This window comes from Chionomys nivalis, chromosome 7 (genome assembly GCF_950005125.1).
Source record: "Chionomys nivalis chromosome 7, mChiNiv1.1, whole genome shotgun sequence".
In the NCBI taxonomy this organism is placed as follows: Eukaryota; Metazoa; Chordata; class Mammalia; order Rodentia; family Cricetidae; genus Chionomys; species Chionomys nivalis.
Window position 1 is genome coordinate 50,654,997 of NC_080092.1, and position 20,062 is coordinate 50,675,058.

Below are 20,062 nucleotides of genomic sequence, written 5' to 3' on the forward strand. Positions count from 1 at the left end.
ATGCACCCGTATGTCTGAGGGACTCGAACAGAGGCTCCGATGCTTGAGTTGGCTGTCGGTGGAGCTGTTGAAATTTGTGGGACTGTTTGTTACTGTGGCATAATTTAGCCTTCCCTAACTGAACCGGATGAATCTGGACAGAATGTTTTTCTCCTTTCCAGTCACACAGTCCTTAAAGATCTGTCAGACAGTGGCGGCACACACCTTTCATCCCACAGAGGCTGATGGATCTCTGTGAGTTCGATTTCAGCCTGGTCAACAAAGTGAGTTCCAGGACAGCCAGGGCTACACAGAGAAACCCTGTCTTGAAAAACAAAACAAACAAATAAATAAAATATAAAGATTTGCTGTTTCCATCGATCAGCTGTTCACATTCTCCCCCAGCTGCTGCAGGTCTGTTTCCTGTTTTGTCTGACTCAGGCCCAGTCCACCTCACCATCTGTACCCCTCACCCCCTCAACAGAGTCTTATCATGTAGCCCCTGCTGGCTCAAACCTTCAATTATCATGCATCTGCTCCCCAAGTTCTGGCGTGGGGTCCCCTTTGCTTCTAGTGCCTTCGGGGGATCTGAGCCCCTGTAATTTGGGGTCACAGGCATGCACTGTCCATTACACCTGTCTCCTCTGCCACCTGAGTCAGATCTGGTGCCTGACCAAAGACAGTCATGGTTTCTGTCTGTCCACAGTTGCAAAACAACATCCATGTTTGAACGGTGACAGAAGAGACTGTTTCTATAATCCTGCGGTTCTGGCGACAGCGGAATCCACTTTAGAATCAGAATAATTGGTGACAGCTCTGTCTCCTCTACCAGTGTCTTCTGTGGCCAAGGACTTGGTAGGCTGTACAGGGTCACTTGGTTCCACATCAGACCACTAACAACTTCAGTCAGTGAAGATCCTCCAACTGTTCTGAAATTTTCAAGTAATGGCTGTCTCACAGAGCCAGGAAAACCACCTGCCTCCTCTCCCCGTTCTCTAGCCCAAGAACTGCCTCTCTAGTCAAATAAACCCCTGTCCCATTGGAATAAGTGTGTGTGTGTGTGTGTAGATGCACCTGAACTGTGCCAAAGACTGGACTGTCTCTTCCTGATTCTGGAAGAGTGGAATCCTCATACTACTGCACATACAGAGATATTTGGGGATAGCTTGTCTAAAGAACTCAGTGATTTAGCTAAAACCATCAGTTTTTGGTTTGCTTTAGCACCAAGAAATTCTGGGAGTGCCCTCCTGTGACCAGCTAGGCTGTGATGGGAGGACAATGGGGACAGCATTAACCAGGGCCTTGATCAGGTCACTGCAGAGGTAGCTGTATCCCCAAAGAACACTCCTTGTGTGGTTCGAAGTCTTTATTAGAAGGCATACCCACCCTGAAAAATGCGTCTGAGCAGGAGAGGGAGGGACTAGGGGTGGATCACTGGAATCTAGTTTCTCAGAAAGCCAGCTTTGGAGATTTATTGGGAAGACACACCTGAAGGCACAGAGGATTTTGGCCCTGACTCTGGTCACGTCCGAAGGCGAGAAGCAGGGAAGAGATTTAGCCTGGTTTTGCAGCTCTCTCTAATGGGATTCTTCTGGCATGAGGACTGGACTCCTCCACGCTCTCCCATTAGTCGAGAAGGTTGATCGTCACAGTAAGACACATGCCAGTCTCTTCTCTGCCAGCCTTGAACAAGTTTCTCCACCCCAGAGGTCCAAATCTGTCCCAGAAGCCCTGGGAAGTCCCTTCCTGAATTGCCTTTTTAGGATCTGCTTGACTCATGATACCTGTGCTCTCCAGGGAAGTAGCTCTGAATTCCCCAGGCTGACTCTTGTTTCCAGGTGATGGAGAGACAGACAAAAAACAGAGGCGTCCTTTCAGATGGTGGCAAAAGCAGTCAGAGACACAGTCAGATGGTATGCACTGCTGTGAGTGGAGGGTAGACAAAAACAAACAAACAAACAATCAAAAAACAACCCCCCCCAAACTAAAACACAAACAAACAAATAAAAAGACAATCCCCCAAAACAAAACACTCTCCAAACAGTTTTGGGGAGGTGTTAAAATCAATGGCATATCTTCCAGGACAGAAAGGAAGCTAAGGTGGCTGGAAAGAGATATTGGGTCATACACGTCCCCCATCTACGCTTAGTCTTTGGGTTTGACTGGAAGGAGGATTGCTGTGCTTTTAAAGAGATGAGTCTGATTTGATTTCGTTCTCTGCATCCCAGAGGAGTGGGGCCCCAGGTGTTACCAGCCTTTCAGGCTTGGGGTGGGGCAAGGTCGGGGGGGTGCCCCAACAGTGAGGACCTAGCTCCTAGTGTAGGTGGGTGTCAGGAGCCTCCCCGGCCAATGTGCATCTATTTCAGGGCCTCTCATGTATGCTGGTCCCACCCCTGGTCCAGGAGAACCAGTTCTTCAGTGAGTACCTACCCAGAGTTATGCATCCAAGTTTGGGTCACAACTGGGGAGTGCCCATCCATATCCGTATGCCCAACCCCATTCAAGTCCCCAGTTCCAGCTCTGGCCCCACTCACGTCCTCACTGAATCTATCTCTTTTTTTCCCTGAGGAACATAAATCCCACCCGAGGCTTAAAGCTGGATTAAACCCAGAGTGGTCACCCCAGCTTTTGGGGAACATGGGTTGGATTAGAGGGGGTATGTATACACACACACACACACACACACAATGAGAATTATTGAGAATTATTTCTACTGAGTCATTATTGGGGAGACAGCTTTTCAGGGAGTGGAAATAATTTTCTCTGTGCATGGTCACCCCATCCTCTTCTATACCTCAATCATATTCCATCTGTCACCGAGTCCTCTCCTATCCAGTCCTCTAGGATACCTATGAGCCCCTACCTCCTCACTCCCACACATTCATCTTACTATTACTAGATTAGAAGGTTACAGTTGGACCTCTTACCCTAGTGCCCTGGGATCTGGCATCCCCAAGGGGGCAGGGATAATGTTTTCCACGTCTCAATCTATCCCTTCCGGCATCTTCATTAGCAGCCCCCTGGAGGCATAGTCTCCAGGGTAGGGGAGTGGCTAGAAAGTACTAGGCAAGGAACATTTGCATGGATTGCTCTTGAGATGCAAATTTGTATATTCAGGTTCTCAGGATCTGCAGAGTCATGAGGGCGGCCAAGTAGCGCCCAGGATGGCGGGCCTGACCTGCCTGACAGCTCCATCCTCAGCTTAGGATGGCATTGTGCCTAGGGGGACGAGACAGCCTGCCAGTCACCCAGAGATTGGGCCATGACCTTCATCCTCAGCATTCTATCATCTTCATCCTTCTCCTTAACCCATTCCCCGCCTCCATCATTCTACCTGAATTTAGTTTAACCTAGTTTTCCTCTCTGAATGTCACCTACCCCCACCCCTGACCATCGTCTTCTTATTACTAATGCACCCAAGCTTTGTGTCTCAGGGGCAGTGATTAGCACAGGCTGTTTTCCCAGACCACCCATGTCAGAGGCTCTTACCTGTCTGTTTCTGATGCATCCAACATCCCCGGGCTCCACAGGGGTCCCTCTCATGATTAAAAATAAAATCATCTATTTGTTTTGTTTTTGTTTTTCAAGACAGCGTTTCTCTGTGTAACAGTCCTGGCTGTCCTGGAACTTACTTTGTATACCAGGTTGGCCTCCAACTCTGAGATTCACCCGAGTCTGCCTCCCAAGTGCTGGGATTAAAGGCATATGCCACCAAGCCCAGCTGAAAATGAAATAGATCTTTAAAAAAAAAGGATTTAGCCAGCTGGTGGTGGCAGACGTCTTTAGTCCCAGCACTCGGGAGGCAGAGGCAGGCATTATCTGTGAGTTCCAGGACAGTCAAGGCTACACAGAGAAACCCTGTCTTGAGAAACGAACAAACACAAAACTCATGTTTCAAGAGTCTCCTTGATTTCAGGTACCATGGCAGGAGATGGGGAGAAACCTAGACCAAATAAATGACAGATTGCATAATCAAGTAGGGTAAATGGACAGAAAGCAAAGGTGTTGACTGGGGTGCTGAGAGCCATTTATAGTTAAATTTAGCCTTCTGTACAAAAGCCCCAGGGTGGTTTGTTTTGTTTTTGTTTGTTTGTTTTTTGTTTTGTTTTGTTTTTGCTTTGTTTTATTTTTGTTTGTGTTTTTGTTTTCAGTGCTGGGGATCAAATCCAGGGCTTAAACCTAGTAAGCAAGCCCCGTACCATGCCTAGCCTCCCACCCCGCACTTCATCATGTCTTCCCTCCCAGATTTATTTTTCCCCCTTCAACACGTATCGCCACTTAATGTTATTCAGTTTCTTTGGGTGTCATGTAATGCTATCTATTCCCTCATTAGAATGTTAGTTCCGTGAGTGCACAGTTTGTTTTGGTTACACCATGTTCTCCAAGCTGGATACAGAGCTGGGCATGCAGCAGGGGCTGGTGAATGAAGAAAATGCACATGGTATCATCCCAAAGGCAAGGAAGAGATGCTGCCAGGCTTGATGAGGCATGGTGGGGAGCACCGGGTGACATCAGCAGATTTGAGTCATGAAAAAGTCATTCCAATCCTTAGCCCCAGCAGCATTCCTATTTCTAAACTAACCCGAAATGCAGTCACCTCCAACCGGGAATGACTGGTACCCCTCTCTCTGTGTCAGAGGCCGAGTTCCCTTGTTGCTAACTTGGCATGGTCACTGTGTAACCTTCCCTTGATGGTGACAGGAGGGTGCCACCAGGGAGGAAACCAGAGCTGGTACTTCCTGGTTGGCAGGTGCTGCCCTGGGAGGTGGAAGGGAAGAGGGCAGTCCCAGAAGACAGGGGCATGACTCTCTCCTCACTCTCTCTGGGTCCTGAACACTATGGGTGGGAGCAGAAGCCGAACCTTCTTCATTGTCCTTGGTTCAGAAGTCAGGCTTTTATCTCAAGCCCGGCCCACCCCAGTCCTTCCCTACTCAAGCTGTTATGATCCTATTTCAGATTTATTATCTTCAGATCATTTAATATGCAAAATTATAGTGAATAAGTAAGCCTGCAGCTCCTTCCTCGTCCTCAGTAAGTTCCAGGTCTATTTCCTGCCTTGTGTCTGAGGGACTTGGAGGAGGAAAGGAAGTGAGAGAAAGACAGAGGTAAGGAACGGCTAGGTCCTCGACCAACTCAATCCTATCAGATCCTAACCCTCATTCCAGATCTTTCTTGTCGCATTCTTTTTAAGTTATTTATTTGGTGTGTGTATGTATGTACATATGTGAGAATATGTACCACAGTACATGTTTGGGGGTCAGAGGTCAACATTCATAAGTCAGTTCTTTCTTTTGACTATGTGGGTATGGGGACTCAAACTCAGATTAGGTCATTAAACTTGTATATTTACCAACTGAACCATCTCTGACTCCCTTCTCCTTCCATTCTGGGTTTTTTTTTTTTTTGCATCTCAGTATCTAGTATCTAGTCCTGATTGGTCTGGAATTTGCTAAGTAGACCAGGCTGGCTTGAACTCACAGAGATCTACTTGTCTGTGCCTCCAGCCATCATGATCAGCATTTTCTTTTAGCTTTTCTTTCTTTTTCTTTTTTTAAAAGATTTTCTTGGTAAGGGTATGTTCTTTATGAAATGGAAGAACAGCATAGATTTAGCAAAATATGCCAAGCGCCCTGTAGATCAGCCAAACCATCAGAGAGAACATTCTAGCTGCCTACAAGCCTTCCCCGTTCCGGAAGCACTTGCTGATCTGAGCGGTGTAAGAGTTTGTCTGTTCTAGAATTTTGGATTGATGTAGTAAGAAAGCATCTTATGTCTGAATGTATGACATCTTTCCCATTATATAATCTCTAGTGCCGCCCGTCACCTACAAAATGTCTTAATTTGGGGGCTGGTGTGGCTCAGCAGGTAAGAGCACTCCCTGGAGCTCTTTCAGAGGGCCGGGGTTTGAGTCCAAGCACCCACACATGGTGGCTCACAACCTTCTATAACTCCACTTCCAGGGGATCTAGTGTCACCTTTTGACCTCCACAGGTACCAGGCACCCAAGTGCTGCACAGACATCCATACATCTAAAACAAACAAAAAAATCCTTTAATTCATATTTATTTATTTATTTATTTGGTGCGATGGTCTCCCTGTGTTGCTTGAACTTTGGTGGCACTGTCTCAGCCTCCAAGTGGCTGGAATTAGAGGTGTGACCACTATGCATGACTCTAGCTTAAGTTTTCCTTTTGGAGTTTGGGAGTTGAACTCAGGGTCTCCCATATTCTCTTCAAGTTCTCTACCACTGAATTGCACCCCCAGCCTTTTAGTTTAAGTCTCCTGCCTCAGCTTTTCACTCTGCCTTCTAATTGCGTATGCAGTATCAATTCTTCCTAAGTAAATACCGACTGGGAAAAAAGCAATAGGTCCCACTTCCAGATCCAAATCTTTTCACCCATAGCCTTCTAGGGCCTCTCTAATCTCTTGTGGTCTTTAGTTCCTGGCTTCAGCAGTCTCCCTGTCTCGTCCTGGGTTCTAACGCAAGCGCGGGAGCCCATCCCGGGGAGGACACTGGACAGCACGTCTGTATCACTCACTCCTTCCAAAGCAGGTCACTTCTGACTTCGGCCAAGCTCAGCAGCGGGTGCCTGGTGCTACAGTCGAGGGGGCGAACCGGACGAAGGAGCTTATTAGTTTGATAAAGATCTGAAGTCCCTGCCCCGCCCACTCCCCCAACTTCCCTGGGGCCCTGGCTCAGCCTGGACAGCTCCCACACCCTGAAGGCTGCTTCAGCCTCAGCATCTTCCGTACGCCCTCTCAGAGGCAGACCCAGCGCCCTGCCTATGGTCCCTCCCCATCAGTTCCTATAGGGCTCAAGCGCAGACGCCTGCTCACCAGCCTCTGGCCCGGCCCCGCCCCACCTGCTCGGCTCACATCTCGCCCGCCAAGGGCAGCAGCTGCTCCCGGCTCCAGAGGCATCCTCCGGGCAGAGGTTCCCGCTGACTGTTCCATCGCAGAATTTGACCCAGTCAACTCTTCTTTCTCTGCCTGGCTTCCCTTATCTACGTTGTTTCCAACCGTGAGGCCCTAGCTATCGTATCCGGGATTGAACTCTCTCTTGCCTCCTGAAGAGCGGCCATGGCCACCTACAAAGTCAAGGTGGCCACGGGCACTGACTTCTTTTCGGGGACCCTGGACTCCATTTCACTGACCATCGTGGGAACCCAAGGAGAGAGCCATAAGCAGCTGTTGAACCACTTTGGGAGAGACTTTGCCACTGGGGCGGTAAGTGTGCAAGTCACCCAGGACAGATGGAAGCTCAGGATGGATGGAGGCATCGGGGAAGGAGCCAGAGCTGGGTCAGGAGAGTGGAGAAACCTCTGTGGACTCCCAAGGCTACCCACCCCACAACCATCTCTCCTCTGCGCCTTCTTTTCTCATCCCTCCCAAACAATCCATCCTTCTCCCTCCTCTCTCTCTCTCTCTCTCTCTCTCTCTCTCTCTCTCTCTCTCTCTCTCTCTCTCTCTCTCTCTCTCTCTCCCCAACCCCCTGGGCTCCCTTTCTTCTCTCTGAGCTCATCCATCTCAGCCTTCTTCCTTAAGGTCCCTTCCATCCTTACCCCCTCTATCACCTCTCTTCTTCATTCTCACTCTTTCTCAGCCAAGTTGCATCACAACTGGCTTCCATTTGCATTGGATTCTGTGACTTCAAATGGCATCCGACCAGCCTGGCCAGTGGGGACCTGCTTTGCCCTGATGGAAGCCACTCTTGGTGATTTTGACAGCCACCTGCTCCTGTGTGACCTGAATAGGCTCCTCCATCTGTGTGGCCACTTCTGAATGCCCACTTCTTTCTTAAGAAGTAGGAACATGGCCTGGGGGACCCCTCTTTCCACGCTAAGACTGAAGGATGCCAGGAAGGCCTGGCCTTTGACTCCTTTGTTATCAGCTCCCCAGACTCTAAATGGCTCCTGCAGCCTCAAGTAGCTGGGAAAGAGGGCAGAAGACAGGACCTTAGGAACTGGGGAGGAGGGATAAGCCTGAGGTCCTTCCTGCCTTGGGTAGACGGGCCCAGCAGAAGGCAGCCAAGTTAGAAGGCTCACAGCTGTGCCCACTCTTCAGTTCACTAACATGAGCAGGGCCTGGGTAGAGGGTAAGCCTCGTGGGAGGTCTGAGGAACTGGTCAAGTCACTCACCCCTGTGTTCTGTGCAGGTGGATGAGTACACGGTGCAGTGCCAGCAGGACCTGGGGGAGCTTATCATCATCTGTCTGCACAAGGAGCCCCATTCCTTCTTACCCAAGGACCCCTGGTACTGCAACTATGTGCAGATCTGTGCCCCCAACTGCCGTGTCTACCACTTTCCAGCTTACCAGTGGATGGATGGCTATGAGACTCTGGCACTCCGGGAGGCCACAGGTGAGCCAGCACCAGCCACTGTATCCCATGCAGTGAGTTTCCTCACTCTAGCCCAGCTATGCTAGATTGGCCACTCTGGGATCTCCTGCCATGGCCATCTGCAATTACTATTGCTGCTCTGGGCCCAGCTTGGGGCTGCACACTGGAGGAACCCAAGTGTGTGTGGTCCAGGGACCACTATGAGCATCATGCGCAGTGAGCATCCCCAGATCACTCTTCCACTTCATCCTGACTCTCCCTTGGCTCCTATTGGATGCCAGGCGTTCTGCAAAGTCCTCTGGAGCAGGATTCGGTTTTTACAAAAGGATGCTCCATTGTTCCAGCTGAATCTGCGTTCTACTTAGAAGTCTAATTAGTTTCTTAGCTCTCTGGGTCACCAAGGCGTTGTATATGGTCTGACTGTTTGTTTGAGAAAGGGTCTCTCTCTGTAGTCTTGGCTGTCCTGGAACTCACTGTGTAAATCAATGGTCCCACAGAGATCCTCCTACCTCTGCCACCTGAGTGCTGGGATTAAAGGCATATGCTACCATGCCAAGCCTTGTGTTTGATATTGATGCTTTTTTTTCTTTTTGTTTATTTTGTGTGACAGTGGAGGTCAGAGGACAATTTGTGCGAACTGGTTCACTCTTTCTACCATGTGAATCCTGCTGATAATAGAACATATATATTACAATTTATATAACGTATATATTGTGTGTATTGTATATATGATGCTCCATTGTTCCAGCTGGATTTGTGTTCTACTCAGTAGTCCTATTAGTTTTTTATCCATATTATATTATTATAATATATTAGGATATGTTCTCTATATAATATATAGTATGTATTTATAGGCTAATGGGCCATTATGTTGCTCCAGAGGACTCTGCTATCCCTATGGGGCACCTTAGCTTCTTAACAGGATTTATTGCTATTCCCAAAGACCTCCTTTACCGATCAAGGGTCCTCCCTGCTCCTATAGGGGACCTTGTTCTTCATTCAGGCTTTCTGGCTCTACTGGACGGGGGGTGGGGATGACAGACCTGGTAGTAGAGCAAAACTGCCTTGCTTTTTTTGGGGGGGAGGATGTGTGGATGCTACTAAGGGAGAAAGCTAGGACCCGAGTGCCTGGGCTGCCCACACCCACTTCTGCCATGAGCCTTCATCTAGCTTCTTAAGTGAGCTTCCTAAGCGCGGCTGTGGCATGGCAGCAAGAGGCACATCTTATACCCTGAGATTCTACCCCTTGCAGGGCTTCTCTCTAAGGAGGAAGGGGTATAACTGAGGATGGTGGTATCTCATCCTTTGGGCAGACTACTCATTCATTTCCCTGTGCTAGAATATTCTCCTTGGAGGAGGGAATGGGGCCTAAGCCAAGGGGAAAGGAGAGACTGAGGCTGGAGAGGTAGGGCTAGGGGAGGGTAAGGATGTCATCATGAGAGTCACCGGGGACGCAGAGTACCTTCCCATGGTGATAGGTCTGTGTGGCATGGGAGGGGATGGGCAGGGGACACTAGCTTGCTGGGCAAGAATGGGGTTGGGTGGGGTGGCTGCCACGCAACACCAGGGCAGGGAGACTTGAGTCATCTGCTGGGCCCTCGAAGGAGTTAGGCTTCCGCCCTGGGGATGGAGCCACGCTGGGGATCTGGGTTGCATAACTTCAGGGGGCACCCTTCCCAGAGTGCAACAGGAGGAGCTGAGGCATATGGAAATCAGAGGACGATGGATGGCAGTGTGAGGGCTCTGAGAGAAACGATGAGGCTGTCCTGACAGGCTCATACCAGCCAGGGGCAGTCAGCCAGGAGGCTGGAGAGAGTCGGATCTGGAGGTTCATCTCAGTCATTTATTTCCTGGACACCTAGGCATGCTTCTGTGGTCTTTTCAGTTCTGGTACTTTTGTCTGTAAAATGAATGAATAACAGAACCTACTTCACAGTAGATGTGAAGATAGGAGCTACAAAAGGCTTAACTGGCAAGGTCGTTACTAGGTGAGGGATGTGGGCCAGAAGCAGCCTGCCTTGGACCAAATCACAGCTTAGCTGCTTTTCATGCTAATACTGTTTTCCCCTTGTAAATGGGCATGATAGAACAGCATCCGGTTAAAGATGTTAGGGTCAGAAGTATTTTGAAATCTAGATTTTCTTTAGGAGCTACATACACGTGTATGTTCATATGTGTGTATATGTACATATATACTATAAAACCACATATTTTGTTTTATGGAAATATAAAATATTTGTTTTTGTTTTATGTGTATGTATTTTTTTGCATGCAATGTATACGAAAAATTTAGATCCCAACCAATGAGTTTATTGTGAAGCAGACTGGATTTCTACAGACTTTTGTACTCTGGATTTGTGGGTTATTCCTCTATCTCATTAGGTTGTTCCTGTGTTGCTTATACTACATGCATGCCTAGTGCCTAAGGCCAGGAGAGGGCCAGCATCCTATGGGTACCGGAAACCAAATCTGGGTCCTCTGCAAGAACAGCGAGTGCTCTTAGCTAGTGAGCCGTCTCTCCAGTCCCAGATGCCTAGATTTGTCTTTATCTTTGTAACTACAGGTTGGGTATTTCTTATCTGGAATGTTGGGTCAAAGCGTTTTGGATTTAAAAAAAATATTTGCATACACATGAGCTATCACAGTGATGAGACTCAATTAGATTAGATCTGATTACACATCAGATTTCTTTGTTTCATTTATAATTTTGATACCTAGGCTGAAGGGATTTATACAGCACTTTAGTGTGCCTGCTTACTTACTATGACATGAGGTCAGGGTGTGGAATTTTCCACTTATGACTTTCAATTGGCATCCAAGAAACTTAAGATTTGGAAATATTTTGGATTTTTAGACTAGAAATCTCTCTCTCTTTCTGTCTGTCTGTCTTTCTGTCTGTCTGTCTGTCTGTCTGTCTCTCTCTCTCTCTCTCTCTCTCTCTCACACACACACACACACGAAGTATGTGAAAATTCTATCACTAGGGTATTTCTAATCATACATACTAATATTTCTAATCAAAACTATAGTTATGTTGGGTGAGTGAAATAGACTATACATAGCCAGGCATAGTGGTGCACACCTGCAATCCCAGCACTTGGAAGATTGAGGCAAGAGAAACATGACTTCCAGACTAGCCGGAAATGATATAGAAATCCTGTACAAACAAATCCTATGTGTAGCTTCGTGTAAACTTAGATCTCAGCCAATGAATTTATCATAAAGTAGACTGGATTTCTAGAGACTTTCTCATTCTGGATTTCTGGAAAGGGAGTTATTCATCTATCTCATTAGGTTGTTCTTGTGTAGCTTAAATTATTAATATAAACATAGTGTGTTAGAAAGTACCTTGCACGTGAATTCTCCAGAACTATTGATTATCATGACTTCAGTGGGGCTAGAAGGGGAACTTCATAGAGAGCTTGAAGGGTAGAGCAGGACTATGGGGGAGATTTTAGCAGGGAGATTGAGCGTCTCTCTCCTACAGGGCCCTCCCCTATCCTTAGCTCCTCCTTCTGAGAGCTGACCTGGGGATGGGTGCCTTCTCTTTGAAGACAGCAGGGGTGGGCAAGGGACAGGGACAGCCTTGAACCTCCTTCGTCTCTGGTCTCCCTACAGGAAAGACAACAGCAGATGACACACTCCCCATCCTTTTGGAACACAGACAAGAAGAAATCAGAGCCAAGAAGGACTTCTACCAGTGAGTGAGAGGGCGCCATGGGAGGTTCAGAGCTTGGTGGTAGGTATGGACAGCTATGCCCCGACTGGAGTAATTCCGGGTGTCAGGGCCCACGAACTTGGTTTCTCTTTGCAGCTGGAGGGTCTTTGTTCCTGGCCTTCCCAATTACGTGGACATTCCTAGTTATCACCCTCCTGCCCGGCGGTGCCGCAACCCCAACCGACCTGAGTAAGGACCAGAAGCTGGCCTAGCCCCCCTCCCACAAGACCAGTACCTGCCCCTCCCTGCTTCCTTTCCACAAGACCAGTACCTGCCCCTCCCTGCTTCCTTTCCACAAGACCAGTACCTGCCCCTCCCTGCTCCCCTTCCACAAGACTGGTACCCGCCCCCCCTCCCCTTCCATAAGACTAGTACCTGCCCCCCATCCCCTTCCACAAGACCAGTACCTCCCCCTCCTTGCCCCCTGGACAGCAGGCTCCACGCTCTAGCCCCTCTCTCTCCACACAGGTGGAATGGTTATATCCCAGGATTCCCGATTCTCATCAACATTAAGGCCACCAGGTTCTTAAACTCAAATCTTCGTTTCTCCTTCGTCAAGACAGCCTCCTTCTTCTACCGCCTAGGGCCCATGTGAGTGTGCATGAGTGAGGGACGTGCTCCCCCCCCCCGTCTCCCCACTTCAGAATAGCCTCAGGTCAGAAAGACTGGGGGAGGCAGGGGGCGGTGGGGGGTGACAGTGAAAAACTTGACACTCGACACTCACAGACCAGAGCAAAAAGACCCCGAAACATGGGTCACCCAGAAACTGCAGCGAGTAGGTGGCCCTGTCATTTCCCTGTGCACCTAGCTCTCCTTTAACATTCTGCTCCTTGTATCTCACCTTCTAGGGCACTGGCCTTCAAACTGCGTGGCCTGGTGGATCGCAAACGTTCCTGGAAGAGACTAAAGGACATTAAAAATATCTTTCCTGCTACCAAGACTGTTGTCTCTGGTATGGAGAGGGTCACCCCAAGAGAACACGAGGGAGTCAGGTGGTCTTTGGGGCAAGAGGAAACCTCATCTCATGGGGTCAGTGGGTTCAGATGGGAGCAACGGAAGGGTCATCTGAGAATCAGGCGGGCGCACCCTGTTTGAGGCTGTGTCCCTTTGGTCATTCAACGCAAAGCTAGGAACTTCCTGTCCCTTCCAGACTCATCTTGATGTCCACTATTTTTTTCTTACATCTCCCCATCTCTGAGAGGGTGCCGGACTTCACCATGACATTCCTGTGTTATTTCCCCCAGAGTATGTGGCTGAGCACTGGATGGAGGACAGCTTCTTTGGGTACCAGTACCTCAATGGCCTCAACCCAGGCCTGATCCGAAGATGTACACAGCTCCCAGACAAATTCCCTGTCACAGATGAAATGGTGGCCCCGTTCCTGGGTGAGGGAACCTGCCTACAAGCAGAGCTAGAGGTGAGGCCCTCTCTGGCTTACCTGGGGCATGGTCCCTGGCTTTTTCTTGGGCATCTCCATGCCTCTCCATCAACAAGGTCCATTTGAGTCTCACCCATGCCTGCACCCCCACTTTCCTATCCCCATCTAACCACTGAGCCTTGGGGGCGGTACTCTGGTGGGCTGAAGGTACCCTATCTTAGTGACTAACTGCTTGCTCATTGTGATTTCCCTCCAGAAGGGGAACATTTACCTGGCAGACTACCGCATCTTGGAGGGCATCCCCACTGTGGAGCTCAATGGTCATAAGCAGCATCACTGTGCTCCCATCTGCTTGTTGCACTTTGGTCCTGACGGCAACATGATGCCCATTGCCATTCAGGTACTAAGGGAAGGTGTGGCCAGCGCTGATCCCATGTGCCTAAATATCTCCCTGTATGTTTATGGTGTGTAAGCCTGTGTACTACTTATGCATACGTGGGCAAGTACGTGTCCATGTCAGTGTGTATGCCTGTGTAAAGTCCTGCGTACAACCCTGTGTGTGCATCTGAGAATATTCCCATGTATATTCATAACCTGACCCACATGTGGTTGTGGAGCCTGGGATGAGAACCATCTCCTTGCAGGTGCACACCTGGATGTTGCCATTATGTGCCTTTATATGAATCTGGAGCCCTGCGGTACTCTCCTTTGTGGGCCCTAGGTGTAAAATGTATATGCTGAGTGTGCGCACATAGATGCCCATATGCCAACGGGCCAGGCGGTTGGTTGGAGCTTGTCCTGTTGATGGCATTCCCTCATCCTCCTGCAGACCCACCTCTGCTGAAGCCCTGAGGGACTGACACTCAGCAGCTTCCTATGCTTGTGGTCTGGCAAGAGAAGCAGCCGAGGCGTCCCTTCCTCACAGATCCTCACAAGGGTCATTTAAAAATTAGAAAAAGGCTCTCTCTGGACTCATTAGCCAAGCCCTGATGGTCTGGCTCATAGGTGGGACAATGCAGGCTAAATTTCAGTGGTAGCATCCCCTCTCTCCCAGGCCCGGGAACTTGTCCAGTGCTTGCCCTGGTGGCTATGGAGGTTGTGATAGGAAGGGTTATCAGAAGAGGGAGTTTCTCAACCAGCCCCCCTCCCCGCTGTGACTGACTTCTCTCCTCTTTTCTTTTCTCCTTTTCTTCTTCCTCCTTCTCTTCTTTTTCTCCTTCTCTCCCTACCCTTTTTCCCTTCCTTTTCTTCTCCTCCTTCAGCCAGAAGTTTACTATCTAGTCCTGGCTGGCCTATAACTCGCTGTGCAGACTAGGCTGACTTGGATCTCACAGAGATCCATCTGCCTCTGCCTCCAGAGTGCTGGAATTCGGGGCATGTACCGTCACGTTTCGATGCCCAAAGTTGCTGCTGCTGCTGCTTCTCCTTCTTCCTTTGGCTTTTCGGGACACAGTTTCACCTCAGCTGTCCTGGAACTTGCTCAGTAGACCAGGCTGGCCTCAACCTCAGAGATCCACCTGCCTTCTTAAAGAAAGTGGGAGCTGCTGGGCAGAGGCAGGTTCAGGGAGATGGGTCAGGCACAGGGCGCAACAAGAGCCAATGTAGGGAAAGAAGAAGGACCTCAGGATGCTCAAAAGGCAGAGGGACTGGAGTACAGGACTCTTTTGCCTACTCCAGTGGAGGTTTCTTCCCTTACTAACCCACCTCTTTCTCCACCCCTAGCTCAGCCAGACTCCTGGGCCTGACTGTCCCATCTTCCTGCCCAATGATTCCGAGTGGGACTGGCTATTGGCGAAGACGTGGGTACGCTATGCTGAGTTCTACTGTCATGAGGCCATCGCACACTTGCTGGAAAGCCACCTCATCGGGGAAGCTTTCTGTCTGGCCCTGCTGAGGAACCTACCCATGTGCCATCCCCTGTACAAGGTATAGGTTTGGGGGAAGGGGACTTTGAAAGCTTCTGGGTCAATTCTGTGGGTGGGAGGGTGTTCAGTGAGCCCTGCGAGGCATCTGGGGGAGCCCCAGAGAGGGCTTGTAGTGGGATCTCCCCAAAGTATTTGGGGGTCTGATGGAGCAGGAGTAGGGGTGCTGAGGTCCTTGGGAGCAATCTCAACTCTCCTCATTGTCTCCTTGCCTTCCTGCCCAGCTCCTCATTCCTCACACCAGATACAACGTCCAGATCAATAGTATTGGGCGGGCCCTCCTTCTCAACAAGGGGGGCCTCTCTGCCAGGGTAAGACTCTTGCCCCGACCCAGCATGACACTTGTTTTCTCCTGGCCTTGCAGTTAGTCTTCAAGCAGAGCTGCTACTTGTTTAAGATTCTGGTGGTGGGACAAGGGGCAGCGTTTGAGAGGATGTTTTGGGGGGCACGTAGACAGGACTTGGAATGTAAAGGTCCCTGGCCCTTGGGCAGGCTAGGCCCAGAGTGGGTCCCAGAGGAACTGACATAGGACAGCATTTAGGAGGCAGGCTCAGAGGAATGCTCATGTAATTCTTTCTTCCTCAAGGCCATGTCTCTGGGCCTGGAGGGTTTCGCGCAGGTGATGGTTCGGGCTCTGTCTGAGCTCACCTACAAAAGCCTCTGCATCCCCAATGACTTTGTGGAGCGTGGGGTCCAGGACCTGCCTGGGTATTATTTCCGTGATGACAGTTTGGCGGTGTGGTATGCCATGGAGAGGTGAGCTGGGGACAGCAGCAGGTGGTACTCAGGTGGGCAGACACCTGGAATGTTAGAGGGGTGTGGGGACCTTTAAGGACCTGGGCTTGGGTGTTTCCTGGGTCTTGTGGTTGTTCATCTGTCTGCTGCCTGTGCCTGACGGACTGGATCATGCTTGCTTTGGCCTCCAGTCTAGACTAGGAGCTGCTTGAGAGCCCCCCTCCCCTTGGTTCTGTCTGAGAAAGAAAGAGTAACTTTGTATACACTTTACAAAAAGATTAAGTAGTTTCTGGTCTTGTTCATAACCCCCAAGGGCCTTGCCTACTACAGGCCTGGGGTGGCGCTGCAGCCAGCCAAAGCCAGCATGACCTGAGGATGTGGGAGAAACTCTTACTGAGGCTCCATCTTCCTGGCAGGTATGTGACAGAGATCATCACTTACTATTACCCGAATGATGCAGCTGTGGAGGGTGACCCGGAACTGCAGTGCTGGGTGCAGGAGATATTCAAGGAGTGCCTCTTGGGGCGTGAGAGCTCAGGTACCTGCATGGGAGGCCCAGAGGGACCTGGGACTCGGGACATCTCCAGGCGTGTCCCTTCCTGGTTTGTGCCTGTTTCCCTGTGGGCCGAAGAAGGCCCAAGCACTCTTCTGTCTAGGATTGGCACAGGACCTTGCCCTGAGCCTTGGAGCAGCAGCTGGGGTTGGGGCGACAAAGCACCTGTGCCTTGTCTGAGCTCAGGGCTACACCTTGTCTCTGCTGAGACCTGGGAGTGTCCCAGGCCTTCTTCCTGGAAACAAACTTTTGTGGATTTGGAAATAAGTTGTGACATTCAATGAGAAAGGACAGTATATGGTGGTCGAGGAGCTAGGGTGAGGGTGGGGATGGCGGGCTCTAGGAGAGAAGTGGAAAGCATCATGAGGTCATAATACTTAGGGATACACTCTGCAAATGCTTTGATGCACTGCTGCTGGCTACAGAGTGACTCTGGAGGTCAGCAGACTTCTGGAAGCGGATTCCAAGCCATGTATCCTGGTTGAGGGGTCTGGGACTATCCTGAGTCACTGAGAGTTCTGCAAAAAAGCTAAGACTTATGTGTTAGAATATCGGCCCACGCAGATCTGCCGGACAGTTTAGGATGATGTTTTGGTATCCAGGAGGGAGGTGACTGGGGGCTTAAGTAAGACAAGTGAGGATGCAACCCAGAGGTAGCTAAGGACTGGAGAAGACAGCGTAGTCCTTGGCTGGATCGGAAGAAGGTTTTTGGCCACAGGAGGGCAGAGCAGGTTGAAAGCGGGAACCCCGGGTCGCCAGCCACTCTATTGACAATATAGGGTGAGCTGGGAGTAGAGGCGCCCTCTGCTGGACACCAGCCTGGTCCGGGATTAACATGGCACGGTCTGTTCCATCATCCCTCAGGCTTTCCCACCTGCTTGCGAACTATACCTGAGCTGATCGAGTATGTCACGATGGTCATGTACACCTGCTCCGCCAGGCATGCAGCTGTCAACACGGGCCAGGTACCTGTGCTCACCAGCCTCAGCCCCAGTCCCCCTAAACAGTGGGTTCCAAGCTCAAGACACACTCAGGCTATCCCTGGTCCAACCCCAGCTTGTCTCAACAGACTCCCTCTTCAACCTCAGTGCCAGTTGTAGCCCTGGCCCAGTTTCTCTGCCCCACCAGCCTGCAGGCCCAACAGTGATGCCAGCTCCACCGATCCAACCCAGGGTCTTCTGGGGCAGGGGTCCAAGTCAACCACCAGAGAGGGTGCCCAGGCTTGGTTGGCAGGAACCAGGTATTTTCTCACCCAGAACACCTCTTCTCCTCCACTCCAGCTAGAGTTCACCTCTTGGATGCCCAACTTCCCGTCGTCCATGCGGAACCCCCCGATGCAGGCCAAGGGGCTGACTACTCTGCAGACCTACATGGACACTTTGCCGGATGTGAAGACCACGTGTATCGTACTCTTGGTGCTCTGGACTCTCTGCCGGGAGCCTGACGACAGGGTGCGGGCTCTTGAGCATGGGTGGGGGCGTGGCAAGGATGCTTGAGGGGTGTCAGGGACAGGAAGCAGGAAGTGGGAGGCCACAGAAAGGATCGGGTAAGATGGCTTGGCTTTCTCTCAGCACCTGGTTCTTTGTCCTGCAGCGGCCGCTTGGCCACTTCCCAGACATTCATTTTGTGGAGGAGGCCCCTCGGAGGAGTATTGAGTCTTTCCGTCAGAACCTCGCCCAGATCTCTCACAACATCCGCCAACGCAATAAGTGCCTCACCCTCCCATACTACTACCTGGACCCGGTGCTGATTGAGAACAGCATTTCCATCTAGTTCCGCCCTACCTTTCCACACACTAACTCCTATTTTCCAATAAAATTACTCCAAACACTGTCCTCGCACTGAGAGTGTCTGCTGGTTTCCCGGGCAGCAGGCTGTGGTCTGGGGGATCACATACACGGCTATGCTGTTCTTTGCCATCCAAGTAGGCATAGGGCAGCGCCAGGTTCCACTTCCAGGTTCCAATCCTAAATAGCTCTAGAGATTCAGGCCAGGCCGTTTCTGCCGTGGAGCGTCCTCATCTAAATGCTTGCCTAGGTGGGTGCCCAGGCACTGCTGAGGGTGCAGAGGGAAGAAAAAGACACTGGGACCTGGATCCCACCTTTCATCTCACAGTTCTGGTCCCTCCAAAGTGCTCATCTACAGAGACTTAGTTACCCAGTCCCTAAGTAGCCAGACCCCAAGATGAGCCCAACTCGAAACATAAGCCAAAATGGACAAAAGATCACCAGTCAACAAGAAAACTCAACTGCTCCAAACTCAGATACAAGACTCAGCTCCACCTACTGGGAATCCATATTACTCTAAGTCATACCTGCAACCTCCTGTAAGTCACTCCAAGGAACCCATCCTGCCAAGGGTATTCTTTAAGTAACCTACTGTCCCCAAGATCTCTTCTCTATTGTCCCATCCCATCCCAACCTTGGACTTTGCTTCCTTTCATGGCTGATATCCCAGTAGAACACAAGAGCATGGGTCACGGCATTGAGCTCAGGAAGTGAGGCTGCCAAGTCGGCCTGACTTTTGGTGGTGGGTCGGGGTAGCGGCATGGTGGGTAGGAATATTGGACATCCAAGGACTGAAGTCAAGCTGATACCCCAAATTTAGTCAGCACAGATCCACTTGTTGTGCCCAGAGTCAGGACCCCACCCCCCAAACCACCAAGAGACCAGATCCAACGCAAAAGCAAAGAGTTATTATTATTATTATTCCGGCATGCTGGAGCTGACCATCTTTTACAAAGGCAGATGGCAATCACCCTGAGAGGGAGGTGGGGGCTTCTTCTAAGCCTCACTGATGGGGTGTCTAAGGAAGTCAAGTCATTTTAGCTATGATTGGCTTAAGCAAGTAGAAATCATATCAGTACGCTTTAATTGATCAGGGCTAGTCAGGCTAGTCAGGAGTTAGTCAGGGCTACAGTTTTCCATTTTTTTTGGAGGCCTGGGACAGACCCTATACTTGAGCTGCTGTTGGGGTGTTGGGGATTGATTGTCCTTCATTCATGGCTTTTCCTCAGAAACTGCTGTTCAGTCTCAGGAAACTGAAATTGAGACCTGATCTCTGAGAGAAGACTGAGCAGCGGTTATGACATTGGCTTGGTCCTTTCACACTGGAGCCTGTGCACGGTCCCCTCCTGGGATGCTGTTTGCCACCCTAGGTGTGATACTGATTCATGTGGCCACCAAACAAGGGACTATGACCAAGTAAGATCAGATGAGGCCAGCGCACCTGGGGTCACGGAAGGCAGCCGGGAGGAGAGAACCCAGCTGAGGCCTGACGGGAGGCTGTCCTGGGGAACTGGAATCTGCAGGGGTGTATAACAGTTTCCCCCAAGACTGAAACATTCTATATTAGAAATTCCACGTTAGGATAGAAAGTAAACAACTCAAAATGGCTTCAGGAAGTCCCTGAAACCCACCAGATCCTCTACAAGCAATA

The 20,062-nt window shown here is 50.2% G+C and overlaps 1 protein-coding gene across 1 annotated transcript; it reads left to right on the forward strand.

Annotated features, from left to right (window-relative positions):
* The first annotated feature begins 7,059 nt into the window (after window positions 1–7,059).
* Alox12b (arachidonate 12-lipoxygenase, 12R type) lies at window positions 7,060–18,397 on the forward strand. Its single transcript, XM_057775959.1, has 15 exons — window positions 7,060–7,206; window positions 8,135–8,339; window positions 11,937–12,018; window positions 12,133–12,225; window positions 12,505–12,627; window positions 12,885–12,988; window positions 13,281–13,453; window positions 13,671–13,814; window positions 15,137–15,340; window positions 15,561–15,647; window positions 15,923–16,092; window positions 16,488–16,609; window positions 17,489–17,589; window positions 17,905–18,075; window positions 18,218–18,397. The coding sequence occupies exons 1-15, from the start codon at window positions 7,060–7,062 to the stop codon at window positions 18,395–18,397; spliced, it is 2,106 nt and encodes a 701-aa protein (XP_057631942.1).
* The last annotated feature ends 1,665 nt before the right edge of the window (window positions 18,398–20,062 follow it).